Raw genomic sequence first — 20,012 nt, forward strand, 5'->3', positions numbered from 1 at the left:
CAGTGGTAAAAGACTTGTTTGACTGTTCCAAACACAGGCTAATTATTATAATAGCTATAAACAGTAACAATTTTATAAACAATAACAATTAAATCAAAATCTATCTACAAGTAAAATGTAAATACCGAGTTTTATATAATTATTTTTAATTATTAAGTGTTCAAATACAAAATTTTTGAATTCAAGATTTCACTAGTTCATCAAAATTTGTTAAGATTTGCAAGATTTAGAAAGCACTTAGTTACTTTATGTGATGAAGTACATATATGGAACCTCAGATCAGCCACAAACTAATTTTCAAAGACCTTTTTTTAAATTGATTTGAGAAGTGTTTCATACTTTTCGGTATAATGGAAAGTCAAATGGCTTGTGCTTGATTTTGCAGCATTCAAGCTTCCATAAAATAATTTTAAATCCAAAAGGTTTTCGAACAAAAACATTGTATGTAAAATAGAAAAGTGAGAACGTTATTAGCAATGAAAATCATATAAGTATTAATTATCATTATTAGTATTTTGGGCATTTTTGTTCATTGTTTTATTATTAAGTATATTTTCTCTAATTTGAAACAATTCCCAATTATTCTAAGAAATTCATATTTAAAAAAAATGTGTTATATAAATATGCTTAAATTTGGATTAACCTTTACCACTGTTCAATAAAATCGCCCGACCGCCAATGCCGCTGCCAATGGAAAACGTTTTCCGCCATCGTTCGAGTAAAAACAAAGTACGACCAAGCAAAAAGAAAAGAGGCAACAAAAAAATCTTTGTGCATTTTCGTGCAGTTGGTTGTGGGAAATGTTCGTGCAAGGAAAATGTAATTTTTACTGCACGTTTGAGTTTGGGAGCCACACATAAGCATGTGTGTGTGCGTGTGTGTGTGTGTGCATACATATGCATATAAGTCGCAAATGCAACAAAATGGCGACAGGCGGCCACGTTCTTTGTCTCTCAGCGTGTGTGTTGTCTTTATCAGCATCGTTCTCATCGTCCTCATCGTTGTCGTCGTTTGTGTTTTTGCTTGGCTTTTATAGAAAATACATTTTCACATTTTTGCCTGTAAGCAGTCGGCAGCGTCTAGCACTAAGCATGCCCCGTATCAAACGTTAAAATAGGGTATGCGCATAACGAATCAGCAGAATCAGTCAAATAATCACAACATCAAAAATATATATTACAACATATAAGAATATTGTAAAAAACAAACTAGAATATTGTGTATCTCGCAAATATATTTTACTATAATAATATTTACCAAGCTGGCAAATATGGATCTTAGACTGCTTAATTTCCAATCATATGAGGATTACCTGAAAGCGCTCATTAAAACTGAGGACTATAGATATCTATCGGCTATGCAGCCCATTAGAAAGCTGGTGAATCTCGGCTATCGCTGCAGCAGCAAAGTATACGAACAGAATGAATTTCACAAACTCCAAAAACAACTGCAAGAGCATATTAATCCAAAGATCTCTTCGAGCGTCCTCTATGGCAATTACTTCAAAGGTACCGATGCTGGCTTAAAAGCTTTGGTGGACCGTGAGGAAGCCAATTTGTTACAGAAACTATCTGTAAGCATATATATATATATATATATATATATATTTATATATTTATTTATATGAGGATTTCCTTCATATCAAACAGTTTGTTTATACTTGCTTTTGCGCAGACCATTATCTTTCTGCAGGTGCAGCAGCGAAGTGGCTTCGACTTATCCGGCTATATAGACTATGAAAAAAGTTTGCGCGACTGCTCCTTAAAGGTGCCCAATCGCACGAATTGGAGGGCCGTGTTTGAGGGTCGAGCTAGGCTGCGTCCGAAGCCAAACGATTTGAGCTTTTACGACTGGCATAGAAATGTCTTATGTTATAATGATACCTATAATTTCGATATCGTGCGTAGCAGCAAAACCTTAATGTTCAAGCATAAATCCGATCACAAGCTTATTCCAGTATGCGATAGGCCCAATCCGTACTCCGAAAATGTTACTCGAGTTATGATTCCCTCCGAAATATATGGTTATATTATTTTATATGATCACATTATAAGATGAAAAAATATTGTTAATTTTTAAAAAATATTTTATTTTTTCACACAGAATAAAAAGTCCCTCTTAATATTTATTCCTATAATCTATGCTCGATAGGAGCACTAATTACTTAAAATTAAAATTAGCACAACTTTAATCAAACTTTAAAATTATAATCTGAAGACAAGTTAATCTCGCCATATACTTCAGATGAGAACTCGAAACTCGGTATATAGAAATAAGATTGACCTTCTCTGAAAAATCAAGTTTCTATTTCAATACAATTCGCATTATATTTAAATAGATAAAAACTTATATATGATCACGAAATACTTAAGTATTCAAACGATTTAACATTGATATAATAGTTAGCAATTATTACTGGGAATCTGAAGGTCGAGCAACATCTAATTTAACGTTCTTTGTTGTTTCCATTCTTTATCTTATGCAAATAATGCATGCTGCATGCGAAAAAATTCTTACCGAAGCTTATGGCTGGCTGGATAGGCAGGTGTGTGTACTAGTTTGTGTGTGTGCGTGTGTGTTACACACACGTGATAGTGCTCTAAATTTGGTCACGAAATGGCAAAAATGTTTTTGGCATTAAAGAAGTGGCAACGATGGTGCCCAGCGAGACAGATAGACAGAAGGAGGCTTTTGGCATAACTAAAGTTTTGCCTTAAATTTGTTTTTTCAATGGAAAATCTAAAAAGAAAATATTTTTACACATATATAAACATATATATAAATCAATACGCACTGCTGTGCAAATATGTTTGTGCGTGCCAGCACAATATATATTGAGCAAATAAAATGGCACCAACAAGCACGCACCATATTGTATTTATGTAAATTTATTTCCGTTACATTTCCGCCTTTCAATTGAAAATCGTCGTGTGATTTTCTTTCTTTACCCTTGCGTATATTTGCACTGCTGTTCCACCCCCAGCCCAAAAAAAAGTTGGCCCAGAAATCACAGCAGGCTGTTAAACATTCAAAAAAAAAAAAAAATTAATAAATAAATAAAACAAACACAAAAAGTGAAAAGAAAATACTTGCGCAAAAACTACAAATATGCATCATTCTTTTATAAATATTCGTTTGGCCGGGCTCGTTCCGAAGGCCGCGCTGCGAGACTGTTCGCTCTGTCATGTAAATCGTGGCAACTCAATCTGAATGTTGCTTTCGAGCTGTAACTGCGAATTATTGTTTCAATTTATAAGACTTCAGCAGAGCAGTATGCGAAAATATGTCAATGTTGCCAAAATTCGTAACTTTAAGTTTAAGTTTTTCAATCACATATTTTGGGACCACAATTGGCATGCACTTAAGCGAGTTGTTGAGAAACGTAAAACCAGAAGTTAAATTCAATTTAACCGGATGCTAAAAATAAATAAAACTTGTTATTGATAAATAGTGAATCATGTTTGTGGTTACTAGATATAATAAACGTATAAAATAATAACTAATTCATCAATTAAAAAAATTTTTTGCTAAAATATTTGAGTTTTTTCCAAAGTGAAGCGTCCCTAATATGTGTGCAATAAAAATAAATCCCGGTACTTTTATGGGCAATGTTTCTGTGTTTAATACAATTTGCATTATCAATTCACTTTAGATAGGTGGAATAGCTTGAGTTTTTGGAATTGTTGAAGAAAATTTGTAAGCAAGAAATTAAAAAAGCTAAGGAAACATGCACATTACATTTACACAAAGAGTCCCTTAGTAGAATTACCCCTGTAAATAGCTTAAGTATAATTCCAATCAAGTCAATTTCAGCTTCTAAATTGGCTTGAAACTAATTTAAATTTAATATTTTTTTAGCTTGCTCAGTGTCCGGGATTGAATTTATTAAAATTGACAATTAAAAACTATTTCGTTTAATATGTATTTCTTCGATTAATTTCAGTTGCGCCTTGGCATCCGTCTTAAGGCCACTAGCACAACAAAAAAAAAAAAACAATTAACATTAAAATAAATTAAATGAAACAATCTTATGAAATGCATTATTTTACACGTCTGCGCTCCTTTGCGTGTCGGTTGAAAGTGTTTGGCCGTTCAATAATTGTCTGTACAATACTTTTTATTCTGATTTGTGTCAACCAATTAAGGCGTTGACTTGAGTTTGAAGCGCCTTGCTTAAGTCTAAGCGGATATTTAAAGTGTTATTAATAGGTCTGTTTATAAGATAACATATTTGGACGTTGAATATTTTTTTATAATTAAAAGCAAATTATTTCACATTTTTACTTTGTGTCTCCATAGATGAATTCAATTTAGAACAAACAATTGATTCAGCTGCACTTTGTATAAATATAAAAAAAAAAAAACAAAAATATAGGTCATTATTGAGAATTTTGTAGATTGAAATGAAATTTCTACTGAAATTCAACAGCTTTCTTTGCTTATATGATGGGCGATATGTTTGTAGAGTCGTCGAAACGAATTCATTTCATTTGCTTTATTGTCATATCTAAATTGTTTTGCTCTTGGTTCTTTGTTGTTGCTCAAAAAGACAAACAATGAAGAGCTTATTGTTTTTCAAACAGATGCACACAAAGACAAAGAACCTCACACACTCGAACACTCACACACTCGCACACTCAAACACACACACATACAGACAGCCAGTTGTTGTCTATTCATCAGACCCAAAAGCCCGATAAGAGCATACGTGTAGCTGATGGATAGGAAATTACAAAATTCTCGAATGCACATTGTGCGCTTAATTAAATGCCCGAAAGCAGGCTCTTGTCACCAGCGACGAGTAGAGAAAATAACGAGTAACAAGTAACGAGTATCAAGTAACGAATAGCACAGCAACAGCAGCAGCTCATTATTATTGTGATTATTTTCGGCAATGGACCCGAATAGAGGTGCCTTGTATTGAACTGGAGCTCCACTGCGGCGCCTCTGGTGCAATAACAATAGCAAATGCTCATCAATGCGGTTGGCTGCCCATCAAAATGGGCGCACATGGCGGCTGTTCATGTTGCCAGCTGCCTCAACACATGGATTTAATTTCCTTAACTGCACTCCACTCCCACGGCCATCCAAAAACTATTTAAGGTTTAATGCGTGTGCGGCCTGACAAACTCATTTACCATTTACCATTTATGGAGCCGTTACACTACAAAAACTTTTGTGTTGATAAACTTGCAACATTTTGAGGCTGCAACTGGTGCTGTATGTTGCACCAAGTGTTGCCTAATAATCCAAAAATGGACCAACTTGGCGGCCGCAAAACTTTTACCCAACTGCGTGTACACACTGGCTAAGAAGTTTTGCCCGAGTGTAGCCGGGATAAGTTGAGACAACGCTGACAGCAGGCCAGCAGGCGAGGGGGCAAGGGCGTCCGGCAACTGCAGCTGCAGGCCAGAAACATTGGCACATTCATCATTTTTGAAGCCGAGCACAAGGCAGCAGAGTGTGGCAGCAACAACAGCCGCGGCAAGTTCTTGTCACATGTCACGTCGCCAGCCTCAGTTGTTGGCCAGAGCCCGAGCCGGAGCCGGAGCTGAAGCTGCTGCCGCTGACGAGGAACAGGCCTCTGGAATTTTCGCCACTGGCATTTTTCGCATACTGTTGAAAAGTTTTCTCTGCAATTCAAAGAATTTTTGGCATGCACTGTATTAAACTGGCGCTTTAAACTTGCATTCATTTCAGCTTGAATGCGGCAACTGTTTAAAAGCTATAAAAAAAAAACTGTGAATCGGTTCGAAAATTGGGTCGTATACTAGATCATTAAAATTGTGGGCACAGCTCAGTAAATATAAGGGCTAAATGAAGGGCTAAATAAGGCGAGCCAAAATCTTGTTTCACGAACATAAAAAGGGGCTAAATAAGGCGAGCCAAAATCTTGGTTCACGAACATAAAAAACCAGGTTGAAACATCTTGACCATAGCTATAAAGTTGTTGATGTTAAATATTAATATTTTCCTTATATTTAAAGAGGTACTTTTTATATAAGAATACCACAGCAGATAGTTTTTAGTTAAAATGTGAAAATATATATTTTTGAGGGGGTCTGAAAGATACATAAATCAGTTCGTTCTTCTAAATTTTGTGTGTATGTGTGTGTGCCTCTGCGTGCCTCTCTGTGTGTGTGTGCCTAAGTTAATCGGTGAGTGTGTGCATCAATGAGTTCGTTTGTGGTCAAATGCTTAACCCCGGAGAGGTCTGCCGTTGCGCCTTCTGATGTTATTACGACGACGGTTGCCAGCGCGATTCCTGCGACCGCCACGACGACGTCCGCCACGACGACGACGGCTGCTCCTGTTGCGGCGAGGACCACGGCGAGTGCCACGGCGCACCACACGTCTGGCGCGAGCATCATCATTGCTGGGCCGGACCACGGTCTCTCTGAGCGCATTCTGCCTGTTGTCGGGCACGGTGCGTTGCTCGTTTTCCTGCGCCTGGACTGGAGCAGCTTGGTCCTGATCGCCCTCTTCCTCCTGCTCCACCTCCTCGTCCAGCTCCTGGTCCTCTGCCTGGCGTCCTTCAATCTCAGCCGTCTTGTTTTCGTCCGCCTGCACGACCGCAGCGCGTGCCAGACCGTTGCGACGCTGAGCTGCTGCTTCGGTGGCCACCAGGCAGCAGAGCGCCGCCAGGGCAAAGATCAGTGCGTACTTGATTGACATGCTCAGTCCAATTGTGTTGCTTGTGGAAGAACACCGGAAATGTGTATGATGCTTCAGTTGCACCATCGTCAGTGTTTTATAGTGGGCTCTATGTTTGGGTTCGTCTCGTCGGCAGCCAACTGTACAAATGTTTGTCCACTGCAAGTGACGGCGTCCATTGAGGGGTTGCCGCCAGCTGTGTTTTTTTTTTTTTTTTGCTGCTGCCCGCAGCTTGTTGGCCATGCTATTAATTTGATCTTTTGTTTGTTGTTGCCTCTTAGCTGCCAGATAGATACTTATTTTCTTGGCTTTCAGTGCAATACGGCTTCCACTTTCATTTCCTTCGATTCCCGCTCATTCGCTTTGTTGCCCTGCAAATCGCTTGCTCCTGCTCCTTGGTTCAGATAATTGGTTTCTCCGGCACCAGCTCCATTACAAACCAAGCACGCTAACCCGTTTGCCAACGGGAAATATCATCTAAAAAGAATAACGTAAATAATCGAATTGTGCACAAAAGCATTTTTAGTTGCGTTTTTCCGCGTCTTTTTTTTTTCAATCTCCCTCTTTGATTGGGCTTTTGTAATTTTCTTTCCGTTGGCCATTCGATGTGTAAACGTCTTATCAGGGTACATAAGACTGTCCAGCGGCATTTTATATGACATGATTAAAAAAATATTATGATTATAGATAGTTTCGGCATAGGTAAGCGAGTGTCTTTGAAAACTATATATGCAAATAATATATAAATCTGTCAATGGGCAGACGGTAAAAACCTCAATAAATACACAACCTTATTTTATCTGATTTATTTGCCTAGCTATTAGTTATTGAAAACATTTTGTGTACTTTAATATTTAAATTCATATATATTTACATAAACTTGCTTAAATATTAATAGAATTTATAGACTATCAAAATAATTGAGATATTAATTTTATAACATTTAAAATATTATAATATTTATTAATATTTTCATGAGGATTTCAAAGGGCCCAAGTCATATATACTTAATATACTTGAGAATATTGCACTTAAACATAAAAGTTATGGGCTACCTTTTATTCTTACTTTACTTGCTTGAGATATTAATTTTTTTGAATTTGAAGTTGTTTTTGGTTTAATGTTTCCATGAGGATTTTAATGGTCTAAACTTTATTTCCTTATTTTGAGGACATTTTACTTGAATAATTTTACATACAATTTTAAATTATTTGTTGTTAATATGAGGATTTCAAAAAGTCTTAGGTATATATCTTGTATTTTGTACCTAAATCTTAAAATCCATCGTCATCGTCTATATTCCCATTTTTGAATGATTGCGATATTTAATTTGAAGTTTTTATAGATTTTCATCAGCTTATGATTTAAAATGCCTTGTTCACTTTCGAAGTAACTTACATTTATTTATTTAATATACAGTGCAGGTGAAAATACTTGGTTGGAATAAATTTCGTGTAATATTTACACATAAATCAAATTGGGAAGCATAAATTTTTGCTATTTAAAAAGTTTGACAAATCACTTTTGTAATTTCCATGAATATTTTACTAGGTATTAAGTGCATTGTTTTGAAGTCTATCAGTATGTATTGTAACAATGAGCGCACTTTAATTTATCTTTGGTTATCGGCAAATTAATTTACCAAGCAAATCATTTTCATGTTTACATTTTTGTTATCCTTTTGCTGGCGTTTTGCAGATCAGAATCAGCGACTATTAAAAACTGCTGAGCAAACAGCTTGCAGCCATTTACTTGTGCCTTCGAATGAATTACAAATTGGCAGCAAGAGGAGCAAGATGTGCTGGAGCAGTGGGCCACACCGACTGCTGAATACACTCGGAATGCTCAAGCTCGTATTTTGTATTTTGGCCCGTTGCCAGCAATCAAACATATTTATTGCGCTTAAGCGCGTTGCCAATAATTTCTGCTTTGGCAGCTGGGGCGGAACGGGCCAGGACAAACATTTAGAGCCAGTTGAAGCACGTGCAGCAAGCGGAAATCACGTGGCTGCCATTTGTTGAAATGATTTAGAGCTGTTTATTTTTTAGCCAAAGCATCTGCTAGACTTTATTTTTTCTCTCACCAGCTGCTGAGATTTCCTTTTTATTTTTGATTCGGTCAAGGCAAATGGCTTGGCATGACAGCTGCCCTTTGTTTTTCACATTTTATTACTATCTGGTAGTTTGTCAAGCAATTGAAGCTAATCCTTGTGCATCAGAGCGAGTGTTATTTACGCCGTAAGTACTTGCGAGCAAAAACTAATTAAAAATCGCTTAATTTTTGCACAAAAGAGGTTTGATGTTGCTTCAGTTTCGCCAAGCTCTGGCTATTAAGAGTTTAATTGACTGACACGAAATGGAAAATCGAATTACCTTCCAATATGTTTTTCTTTCTATGAAGCTCAATAATACTCGAAGAAGATTTTTTTTAAAAAAAATATAATATATTTATACAGAAATATAAAATAATATGTATGCATTTTTATTCTTTTTTATTTATTTGTATAGAATATATAAATAAATATTCAATTTATGTATATCTCTCTATACATATACTGAAATTATACATTATATATATAAGTATATATAATTTTTTGGACATGAGATTAAAAATCGTTACAAATACATAGTATATATAATGATTTAATTCTGGTAAAAGCTATAGAACTTTTGTTATCTTGTGTGAATCCAAGTAAGCTGTAATTTGAAGCTTTGCTTAAGGTCGGAGAAAATAAATAAATGTATAGCATATTCCACAGTAAATATGTTGAAAAATGCACATAAATATTTTTAGTAAATATTTCATGATATTTTAAAACGAACGAGCACCACCTTTGCAACATGTCCTTTGAGAACGTGCCAACCCCCGAAGATGCTGAAGAACCGGAAGAGAACGATCGCGTATTCCCAGAAACAGACCCTGCCGAAACACCATTAAGACACATACCCGGAATCAATATCGATAGCGATGACGAGCTGGCCAATGTGCCCGCTTGGAGTGGATTAAATGTGAGTGGCAATGCGGATGAATTGGAAGCCCTACGTTGCATTGTGTGCAAGACGATGCCGTTCACGACGCTCTATCAGTGCCAGCACGAGCATCCTATCTGCGCCGGTTGTTATCAGATGCGCGTGCTGGACAAGATGCTCGGCGCCCAGCTGGGCACCTGTCCGCAGTGCGGCGTTCGCATCTATCGGCATGAGCCGTACCGCAACCTCGCGGGCGAGCACACGCTCGCCCAGCTGATGGTGGCCTGTGAGGATTGTGGCGTCCACTTGCAGCGCAGCTTGCTACGCAAGCATGGACTGGAGGATTGCCCCCGGCGGCTGGTGCCGTGCAAGTACAGGCGCATTGGCTGCAACTGGAAGGGCATGCTGGGCGAAGCTGTGGCGACACATGAGGAGAGCTGCGAGTACCATGGCAAGCAGGGTCTGCAGCTGCTGGACGAGCTGCAGCAGCGCCAGGAGCAGCGCGACGCCAAGCAGTGTCTTTTGGGCAAGATAATGAAGCTGCTGCAGCTGCCACACATCACAGTGCGCCTGCTGCAGTTGTTGCCGCAACTGGAGGGCTTTCCGCGCAACAACTTTAAGACTTGCGCCATGTTCGAGGCATTCAGCCAGCGCTGGTCCGTGCAGCTCAAATGGCAGACACCGACCGATGTCGAGGAACCAGCTGACCAGGCTAACTGTCCCTGCAGTTTGCTCTTTCAGCTGTGCCTCGAGTCGCCCGACGGTTGCCGCGGTCCGCTCGGACTTACCTACACATTGGTCAGTGGCACCCACTCGGATGTGCGATTCCAGCCGAATCTGTGCGAGAAGTGCGACTTCACACGGGAGAATGTGCTCGGCCCGCTGACTCCACTCTATCACAACTCTTGGCAGAGCTGCGCCAAGCTATTAAACGAACGCGGTTTTTTCGGCCGTCTGCTTATGGCTCGTATATAACATTTACATATTATTTTCTATTGATTCACATATATTATATGTTTTCCGCTAGCTCTACTGAGAGCATTTGATTTACCAATTTTTGTCACATTCGCAATCATTTTACTAGCTGATTCCACTGCACCACTGCGAACATTTGATTTTCCAATTCCTTTTTGAGTCCCATTCGCAAACTTTTTACTGCCTATGCGTCCACTGACAACGAACATTTGCGAATGGAATCGTAGAATATGAATTATTGTAAATGTAAAAAATATTTGTGATAACGAGTTCCATCTACGTATTTCTAGCTCGCAACTTGTTTTAAATAATAATTATCTAATTACCTTAAATAATTTATCTAAATACTTTCCCACAAATAGGGCATTTTTCCCCACCAGTAAAATATTTATTGAATATATTTAAATTGTGTAAATACATTTTATAATGTACCTGAAATTTAGATTGGAATTATGCCACAAAGAAAAGCATTGAATTATTTTAGTTTCTGGTGATCAATATTTTCAAATTCGTTAATTGCGGAATGAGCAGTCAGACCGGCTTTCTTACAACGTGATCGTATAAAATCAGTGTGCCCATGGATGAGGCTTGTATCATACTGCGCTTAACGGAACCAGTTCCATGATGCGAGTCCAAATGAATTACCTTGTGATCGCCCCTGTGCATAAATGCCATGGACTGCCCGAAATGCATTGTCTGATAATTTCCACTATTGTTGCTGATGACGAGTTTCTTATGCAGGTCGTAGTAGCTCAAATCAGTGGGCTTGGGTCGCAATTTACACCTGCCCTCAAAGACGCCCTTCCAATTGGTCGCACAGCGCAAATGTAAGTTGTAGCTGTGCAAGCTATCCGTATAGTCAATATAGCCCGATATATCAAAGCCACTCGGTTGGCGTACCACCAAAAAAATAATTGTCTAAAACCGGGAAATTTAATATTGTATTAAAACCTTATCCAATTCCGATTCTTACCGAAAGTTTTTGCAATAAATTGGGTACTTCGCGTTCCGCCAAGGCTCTGAGACCAGGATCATTCCCCTTTATATATTGGCCGCACTGCAAGCCCAATTGAATTCTCGGGTTTATCAATTCCAAAGTCTTATTTCTAATATATTCGAATTCATCACATTCATAGATTTTAGTAGTAGTTCGATAGCCAAGCTTTACAAATTGGGTAATAGCCTTCGAACTTTCCATATAACGCTGATCCTTTATTGAAATGAACGATTTGATGTAATCGGAATAGTTTTCAAACTGGAGTAAGCCAAAGTCCGGTCGAATAGGCATGGCGAAAGTATTTATTTTTGTGTTAGTGTAATTGTTATTTATTTGTTTTATATATTTTATTTATTATTATTTTATTTTTTTTATTTTCGTTTTTTTTTAATACAAATGTTTCATTTATGCGGAGTAAGTGTAGTTTTGTTCTGATTCTCTACAACGGAATGAAGCATGAAGCATTTTAGTCGGATTGATTTAATTCTCGTAGGTAAAAAGATGCTTTTTTTCACAATATGTGGTAGAATACCAAGATTAAGAATTTGGCTTTTACTATTAATTATTTATTAATTAAAAGTTTTGTAATACTATCAATATCTCTACACTACTTTTATTACCCATCTTTATTTTTGATTAATATATGACATAGTTGAAAATTACCAATTCATCTGAGGCCTTCCTCCATACATTAGTATTGAATTCGATTGGCGGAAAGCGCTGCAAGCGTTAAATTGGTTACTCAGCCAATTTAAAAATCTGTACAGAGTTTCTTCATTAGAAATTTGCGTTAATACAATATGAAAATGTTACCTTTAAAAAAAAAGAAGACAGTTAGCTATCTAAGAAGGCTTTCTAACGATATGGTCGTATAAAATTATACAACCGTACAAAGGCGACCGAATGAAAGTGCGCTTCACATTGTCCTTATGGGGATTATCCACCATCGTTACGGGAATGATCTTGTGATCGCCTTTATGCTTGAACGTGAGCGAGGTTCCACAACGCATAACCTCATAGTTGTCGCTATGATTGAAGTGAACGGTGCCGCTGTGCCAGTCATAAAAGCTCAAGTGGGTGCGATCGGGCTGCAGCAAAATGCGTTCCTCGAAGATGAGCCTCCAATTCGTAGCCCCAAGCATGTGAAGGGAACAGGCGCGCAAGCTGGCCGCGTAGTCTATATAACCCGATGTATCGAAGCCACTGCGCTGACGCATTTGAATGAAAATAATGGTCTAGGTTGGAGGCACTTTAAGAATTAGTTAGGTTATAGATTGGCTATCTTTTATTTTTTAGTTTACCGACAGCTTTTTTTGCATGTTGCGCTCCTCTCGTTCGGCCAGGGCAACTAAAGCCGGATCATTACCTTTCAGATAAATACTAAAAAGTGTGGTTATAATCGACTTGGGGTTGATCGATTCCAATACATTTTTTTTTACAGTATAAAACTCGTCCTCTTCATATATTGTGGCATTGGTGCGATAGCCAAGTTTTACCAGCGCATTTATAATACTTTTGTTGCCCAAATAGCGATATTCCTCAATCCTGGTAAACGAGTGCAGATATTGCTCATAGGTCTCAAATTTCAGGACATTGAAGTCGCCACGCACTGGCATTGTGATGGATCTTCTTCTAAAGTTATTTTAAATTTATTATCTGTATAGAGTGTGTTTTTCTGTTGTGTTTTAGTGTATCGTGTTTTTATTTTGTGTGGTTTTTGTATTTTGTATTTTGTTTGTACTAGGTGTACAGTTAGTGTTTAACTGAATTTCAAGTATTGATCTGTGCCTAAGCCAAGCAAAGCCTACTAAATGCACCAATCGCTCATAACTTCAAAATTGCAGTTTAAAGAAATTACAGTTCTCGCTCAAACTGTTCCTTTAGTTTAAAGGCTAACGTCATGAAACTTGGCCTATTATTCTTGAAGGGTATTTATTAAACTTGAATGCCAGTCTAGCCAAGTAGCATATAATTTTGACATTGATTAGAAATCATGCCTGTAATAGTAAACATCAAGTCACAGCTGCTAAGCATAATTAAAATCTAAGTTAATCCAAGTTACATTTTCCTTGCGAAAAAGATTAGTTGTTAAAGTTAGTTTTGCTTAGGAGAATTAAATGATTGAGGTTCCAGCATGTATTATTTATTAAATTATCAAGAGTTTCAATGCTGGTTCGCAGACCAATATTTCGTATCGATCGTATCGATATTTAGCGGCGCTTAGTGCAAGACTTTATTTCAAATTTCCACACTCTAGTTCGAAAACTATAAATAGGGATATTGATTATTCCGATGTATTATGCCCCAAGTGGGCGTATCTATAAATTCTTCAGACTTCTTATGACAAGGGTATACCCAAATATAATTAAATTCAAATTCAAGTATCTAGCTCTTCAGATGCATTTGGATTGAATTTGGAGACCTCAATGAGCAGACAGTCTGGACAAAGTTGTATAAAAATACATATTTGTTTGTATTTTATTTATAAAGGCAATGATATATATTTAAAAAGGCTTTCGGACACAATGGTCATACAAAACCATTAAACCATACATTGGCGATTCAATAATTGTGCGCTTCACATTATCCTGATATATGCTTTCCGTATCTGTGACAGGAACAATCTTATGATCGGTAGTGTGCTTGAACATGAGACGACCACCATAATTTATGACTTCGTAGTTGTCGCTATGGTTGAATGTAACGGTCCCTCTGTGCCAGTCATAAAAGCTCAAGTGGGTGCGATTGGGCTGCAGCATAATGCGACCCTCAAAAATGGCCCGCCAATTTGTAGCCCCAAGCAAGTCCTGGCTACAGGCGCGCAAGCTGTCCGCATAGTCTATATATCCCGATATATCGGAGCCATTGCGCCGTCGCGTTTGTATGCAGATAATGGTCTGTGTAATGATCAGTTAATGAACAAGCTAAAATATAGGTTAGTCATCTATTTGAGTATACCGATAGCCTCATTAGCACATTGGGCTCCTCCCGGTCGGCCAGGGCTACTAACGCCGGATCATCACTTGTCCGATAAACACTGAAAAGCTTTTCTATCACCTTTGGGTTGAGAAATTGCCGTAGGCGCTGCCTGCACTTAAGGAATTCATCCTTTTCCAATATTGGGACATGCGAACGATAGCCGAGCTTTACCAGCTCACCTATGACTTTTTTATTGCCCAAATAACGATGTTCTTCAACCTTAGCAAACGATTGCAGGTACTCCTCATAGGTCTCGAATTTCAGGATATTATAGCTGCCATGCATTGGCATTGTGATGGATCTTCGACTATGACTATTTGTATCAATATGTTTTTCAGGATATGTTCGTTTCCTTGTGTTGTGATGTACGCTTTATTTTGTTAGATTCGAATTAGTGTACGTATTTCTTTTTGTTGTTCAGTTGATGTATTATTCCAATTGGAATGTTTTACTGATCCTGATAAACCAAAGCTTACTTGATTTGCTTATCGAAAGTTTATCAAAAGTTAAAATTTATTATTCTTCTTAGTGTTAGCACCTTTTAATTCTTATCAATTTTATACAGTTTTGAGCAGTTATCAAATGTAAAAGTGATTGCAATTAATTGTTCCAAGTAAATTAATTAATAATTATTCAAGACTTAAATTTTGTTCAATTAAATCCCAACATTACTCTGTCATATTGAACTTTGAAATTTGTTACTCTTATTTTCTATTTATAAATTAAATTTTAATCAAAGTTTAACTTATTAATCTTCTGAGTATTTAAGGGACATATTGAAAGGTATATATTGTTTTTAAATATTTGTTTAAGTCTGATACATATATCTATCCATCATACATACTTCACACATCATTATGCACCCGTTTAGGGAACAGCGCCTTTCATAAGGAATTCAGCAACCAGTACAAATGGTGCTTATGAGCTGCTCTGTTTTGCCTGGCAGCGTAAATTACGCGCATAAAATGAACATTAGATTCATATTTTAATGTGCGCACTCACTCACAACCACACACACACACACACACACACACACACGTGTATATGTACACGCATATGTACTCAGATGCCATAAACAAAAGCAGGTTAACTGGAGCTCAACTCCTGGCACTGCCAGCAATATCTACAAAAAAAGGTTATGCCAAATAACCTGCAGCTATTACAAACACAAACAGTCACCCACACACACACACATATACTGGGATTTTCATAAGTGTGTGTGTCTACTTATTTCCATTACAAATGAGCTTATTATGCGCCCGAGTCACAAAGTCATTGCGACTTAAAAGGATTTGCATGTGATTAGCAGCACGAAATGTAAACAAAATTCTTGCGCCAAAAGACAAAAAAGAACAGAAAACAAAAACTTTTATTTTTAATAAAGCGCCGCACAGATGCTCTTTCTTTTCCGCTATTTTTACATAAGGCGTAAATTCGTTGAAGAATAATTTGTTTTCCAGTTTTAATGCCCGATGTAAAAATCTATTTTAAGATTTATTAAGTAAATATATACTGAATATATGAAATATTTTGAAAAAAATATATTATTTAAATATTTTGAAAATATTAAAAAAAATAATTCGATGCATTTTTCATGTACTTTTCATATTTTTGAAACCTTAAAATCAAGCTTTGACATAAATTATAATTTCTAGGTTTTTTTTAAAAGCGTTGCAAATTCTTTCAAATTGTTGGTGTTGCCCCCCTAAAGGTATTCTCTAACATAGGACGATTTGTAAGCACTTGATAAGTTGAGCAGCCGAAAATGTTACACACATCTCTTGGTGTGTGCATAGGTATAGGTGTGTGTGCGTGCTGCTTGTGTGCTCCATTGTGTATTTGTAGGTACTTGATATTTGTGTTTGTGTTGCGTATTTGGCAAATTGCCTTTGGCAAGGGGGCGCATTAAAACAATGAACACATCATAATCATAATTTTTGTAGCCTAATTTCTGGGGCATAACGCGTATGCTGTAAGTCAGAGTGTGCGTGCATGTGTGTCTTGGTTTCTATGTGTGTGTGCGCGCACGACAGACTGTTTAAATACAATGCATAATTTAGCCAACTCTGGGCTGGAATGACTGAGCAGAAGACAGGTTCGACTCGGCTCTACTGGCAATAGAAAATCGAAATCCTTAAACTCAACACTGAACCCAACTGTCTGACAGACGCCTTGAAGCCGACTTTGAGTGGCGCCTTACGCTTCAATTGTCCTGCATAATGGTGATTTCTTTTGAATAAGCCTCGACTGTCTGCACAAAAGCATCCCTGAGCAAATAGAAAAGCGACTTTGCATTTCTCCGACGTCTAATTGAAGTTGACTTAAAAGTGTTGCCGATAGACAGGTGTAAACGAAAGAAGACACAAAAAAAAAAAACAATCGATTTTAAGCTTAAGTTTTAAGGTGTGGGTATGCTTAAGTGTATATATTATGATATAAAAGAGAACTGTGAAATTATAGTATATACAAAGACAATTTAAATATTGTTATAGAAGTTTCGTTTTACAAATATTTGTGTCTAAAAGTTTTGTTTTTGCGTTTTGTTGAAATACCTTACTGATTGTTAATATTCAATTTAAACATTTTTTTTGCTCTGAACATAAATATTTCGCATTTCAAGCAACAATCAATTTCATGCCTAAAGGGTTTTCGTAAGGCTTGAATATTACTAATTTGTAATAAATATATTTTAAAAATATATAACAATTACAAAAAAAAAAAAAATGAAATTAATTAAATAAATACAAGTTTCGTTAAGTTTCGTTTGAATGTAAAAGACCCCAAGCGTGTTTTATAAAATTATTATTATGAATTAAATAAATAAACAATTTCGTAATTTTATAAAATTTGTGTGTTTCACAAGTTTATTTTAATGAATGCAAATATTTTACGCTAACTGACAAAATAATAGCATAAAACATATAAATATTTAACAAACAAATAAACAGTAGCATATTCTGTATAAATATAAAAAAACTTGGGTTGTTATGCTCAACATTTTCACGGCAATTAAAGCCGAATTGAATAAACTGGTGACTTTCGTATTTTTTTTTTTTTAAAATACATTTTTAAACTCAACTTTTTTGCTTTAATCCTTAATCTGCATTTAGATGTTCAAGTATCTTTGAGACGACCTTTAGCTAAGCTGCTATACAAATACTCATTTGAGTTGTGTATGGGTGTATATGTTTCTGCTTATAATGACGTCAACTGCGCTGTCATATAACAGCAATGACTGGCATTCTATACAGACACACACACACACACACACACCCATTGACACACACCTACCTCATACATACGTGCTTCAAGTGAGCATTCGCTCAACCTTTTGGGCAGACATCCATGAAAAAGCAAACAAGTCAAAAGCGAAAGACCAAATAAAAATATATAAAAAAGTAAAAAAAAAAACTCAGACAGCTCATGAATGCAGCCCATTGAATTGGCAGTTGGCACAAAAGACTAGACTCCAAGTTTAGCTAAAAGCCAAATAAGTAAATATGTGTGTGCGCGCGTATATAGGAAAATAAAAAGAAAATTGCGAAAATTGTTGTGCTTTTGAATAAATAAATCGCAGCGCAAATAAAGGTGAATGGCAAAATGGAAAAGAAGAAGACAACAAACTGAGAACACATTTGTGTATGACAATGGGCCACGATGACGTCAAAGTTCATGCTGGCCAACTTTTAGCTGCCCCAACTTATATCCAGTAATCTCCTAAGCAGTTGCCACCGTTTAAAAAAAAAAAACAGGAAGAAATATGTCGAAGAACGCAATTTAAGGCAAAGATTTCAACATCAAAGACTCGCCGCGTATCGCTGGCGTCACTTAAATTAAGGATGTGTGCCACGTGGCTGAGGGCCGACGGCTATTAGGCAGCACAAGAGAGTAAACTGTGCATAAAACTCAATCAAGTCGAGACAAGGAGTACAGCAACAAAAACAACAACAACAAGTACAAGGCAATCCACACACACATCAATAGCCTTTACATACCTCAACGCTCCGGCATTGTCCCTGCAGGCATGTCAAGCTCTAATGCCAACTCTGACACGCTCCGTATTCCCGGTGCTTTGGCCCTCCTGTTTAGAAATAGGAATCAGCGTGCAAGACAACAACGACAAAATCCTTGGCCCGAAATTCCACTGTTTTGGCAACAAAAAGTGCCCCAAACAAAATGTTAACCCAAGTATCGTGTGTGCTGCATCTTTGGCCCTTTTGCTGCTCGGGGCCTTAGAGACGCCTGCAAAAAAAAAACAATATAAAACAAACAAAAAAATAGGAAACAAGTCAAATAACTTAAGTAAATGTGCGAAAGGCCTTAAGAGCTGAACTCGAGTGTTGGCACACCCTGGAGCGCATGTTGCCCTGTTTAAATAAACATGTGATATGCAGCGACTTTCTTATGTTAATTTCATTTAGTTTATCTGAATGTAACATAAGTAGTTGTCGTTGGAGTCTGAGCCTGGAACTCAAAAGACATCTGGAACAATAAAATTGGTATGAAAATGAATTGGCCAATTAATTGGTATACAGGGAAATTAAAATGTAGACGAGTAGATTAGTAATTAAAGCAATTAAAGGGAAAGTCTAGGAAGAATAAAAGAAAATTCAATAAAGTATAGGAAATGTATCTTTAAAATACAAATATATATATATATTTTTTTTTTGTCTATTTTTTACCACAGCCTTTTTTCACCTCAGAAGCAACTAAAAAATAAATAAATAAAATATTTATTTGTTGATTTTGGTGACCTTTCCATTTTTAAAAGATTTCTTTAGCTGGCTCGAAGTCTGGGCTTAATTTATTCAAATACAAATTAAATTATTTAGCTTAAATAAATTTTTTGCGATCGAGGCAAATATATTAATTAATCAATTTTTTACGTTTATTCCAGATTAATTCAATTATGAATGTGCGTTTTTTAGCCAAATTTTGCCGATAGCCAGCTCTGTCAATATGAAAAACTATTCGAGACTTTTTTGTTTTCATTTTCATAGCGTTGCCAATCGATCATTTCATTTGAGCACATTTATTGAAACCCTCTTAAATCACATGCCACCTCGCTTGAATGATTTATTTGGGCACACGGTGTGTGTTCTCTCCGGCATTCACATATGTTTTCCATTGCCAATTTTCCATTTTAAATGCGAGCTAATTTATTAGCAGCCAGCGGCGAACAAACGAAGCGAGCACCTTAAAAATGTTGTAATAAATGTCACACTTGCCGTGGCAGACCAAAATTATTGCTACGCATTTGTCACACGCTTTTCGCAGCAGCTAAAACAAAGGGAAAAATAAATAATAGTATTAAAACGTACAAATAAATACGATAAATAAAAATATTTTTAATTAAAGTCTCACATAAAGCAAAATCAATTTGTACTTTTGTCTTTAAAAAAGAACACAAACGAAAAACTAAAGTTGTTCCAGAAAAC

The 20,012-nt window shown here is 36.7% G+C and overlaps 6 protein-coding genes across 8 annotated transcripts; 2 read left to right on the forward strand and 4 right to left on the reverse strand.

Moving 5' to 3' along the window:
• The first annotated feature begins 1,191 nt into the window (after positions 1–1,191).
• LOC115763159 (cilia- and flagella-associated protein 299-like) lies at positions 1,192–2,076 on the forward strand. 2 transcript variants are annotated; one of them, XM_030705610.1, is made up of 2 exons: positions 1,192–1,573; positions 1,675–2,076. In XM_030705610.1, exons 1-2 carry the CDS (start codon positions 1,271–1,273, stop codon positions 2,056–2,058), a joined length of 687 nt encoding a protein of 228 aa, XP_030561470.1. In that variant the 5' UTR covers positions 1,192–1,270; the 3' UTR covers positions 2,059–2,076. The 2 variants fall into 2 exon arrangements, with proteins under 2 accessions (XP_030561470.1, XP_030561471.1); XM_030705611.1 differs by having other exon boundaries at positions 1,650–2,069.
• A 4,001-nt stretch (positions 2,077–6,077) lies between these two features.
• LOC115763184 (protein nemuri) lies at positions 6,078–6,677 on the reverse strand. The gene has a single exon (XM_030705641.1). It carries the CDS (start codon positions 6,673–6,675, stop codon positions 6,199–6,201), a length of 477 nt encoding a protein of 158 aa, XP_030561501.1. The 5' UTR covers positions 6,676–6,677; the 3' UTR covers positions 6,078–6,198.
• Positions 6,678–9,494: 2,817 nt separating this feature from the next.
• LOC115763265 (cysteine and histidine-rich protein 1-like) lies at positions 9,495–10,598 on the forward strand. The gene has a single exon (XM_030705744.1). It carries the CDS (start codon positions 9,495–9,497, stop codon positions 10,596–10,598), a length of 1,104 nt encoding a protein of 367 aa, XP_030561604.1.
• A 376-nt stretch (positions 10,599–10,974) lies between these two features.
• On the reverse strand, positions 10,975–11,955 carry LOC115763195 (cilia- and flagella-associated protein 299-like). The gene is made up of 2 exons (XM_030705656.1): positions 11,572–11,955; positions 10,975–11,516 (listed from the first exon to the last, which is right to left on the reverse strand). Exons 1-2 carry the CDS (start codon positions 11,884–11,886, stop codon positions 11,130–11,132), a joined length of 702 nt encoding a protein of 233 aa, XP_030561516.1. The 5' UTR covers positions 11,887–11,955; the 3' UTR covers positions 10,975–11,129.
• Positions 11,956–12,194: 239 nt separating this feature from the next.
• On the reverse strand, positions 12,195–13,316 carry LOC115763103 (cilia- and flagella-associated protein 299-like). 2 transcript variants are annotated; one of them, XM_030705543.1, is made up of 3 exons: positions 12,897–13,312; positions 12,409–12,830; positions 12,195–12,354 (listed from the first exon to the last, which is right to left on the reverse strand). In XM_030705543.1, exons 1-2 carry the CDS (start codon positions 13,209–13,211, stop codon positions 12,438–12,440), a joined length of 708 nt encoding a protein of 235 aa, XP_030561403.1. In that variant the 5' UTR covers positions 13,212–13,312; the 3' UTR covers positions 12,195–12,354; positions 12,409–12,437. The 2 variants fall into 2 exon arrangements, with proteins under 2 accessions (XP_030561403.1, XP_030561404.1); XM_030705544.1 differs by lacking the exon at positions 12,195–12,354 and having other exon boundaries at positions 12,765–12,844; positions 12,897–13,316.
• Positions 13,317–14,078: 762 nt separating this feature from the next.
• LOC115763136 (cilia- and flagella-associated protein 299-like) lies at positions 14,079–15,011 on the reverse strand. Its single transcript, XM_030705580.1, has 2 exons — positions 14,554–15,011; positions 14,079–14,492 (listed from the first exon to the last, which is right to left on the reverse strand). The coding sequence occupies exons 1-2, from the start codon at positions 14,863–14,865 to the stop codon at positions 14,100–14,102; spliced, it is 705 nt and encodes a 234-aa protein (XP_030561440.1). The 5' UTR covers positions 14,866–15,011; the 3' UTR covers positions 14,079–14,099.
• Between the last annotated feature and the right edge of the window lie 5,001 nt (positions 15,012–20,012).

The sequence above is a fragment of the Drosophila novamexicana genome, unplaced genomic scaffold, assembly GCF_003285875.2.
Source record: "Drosophila novamexicana strain 15010-1031.04,08,12 unplaced genomic scaffold, DnovRS2.1 tig00000689-arrow-pilon, whole genome shotgun sequence".
In the NCBI taxonomy this organism is placed as follows: Eukaryota; Metazoa; Arthropoda; class Insecta; order Diptera; family Drosophilidae; genus Drosophila; species Drosophila novamexicana.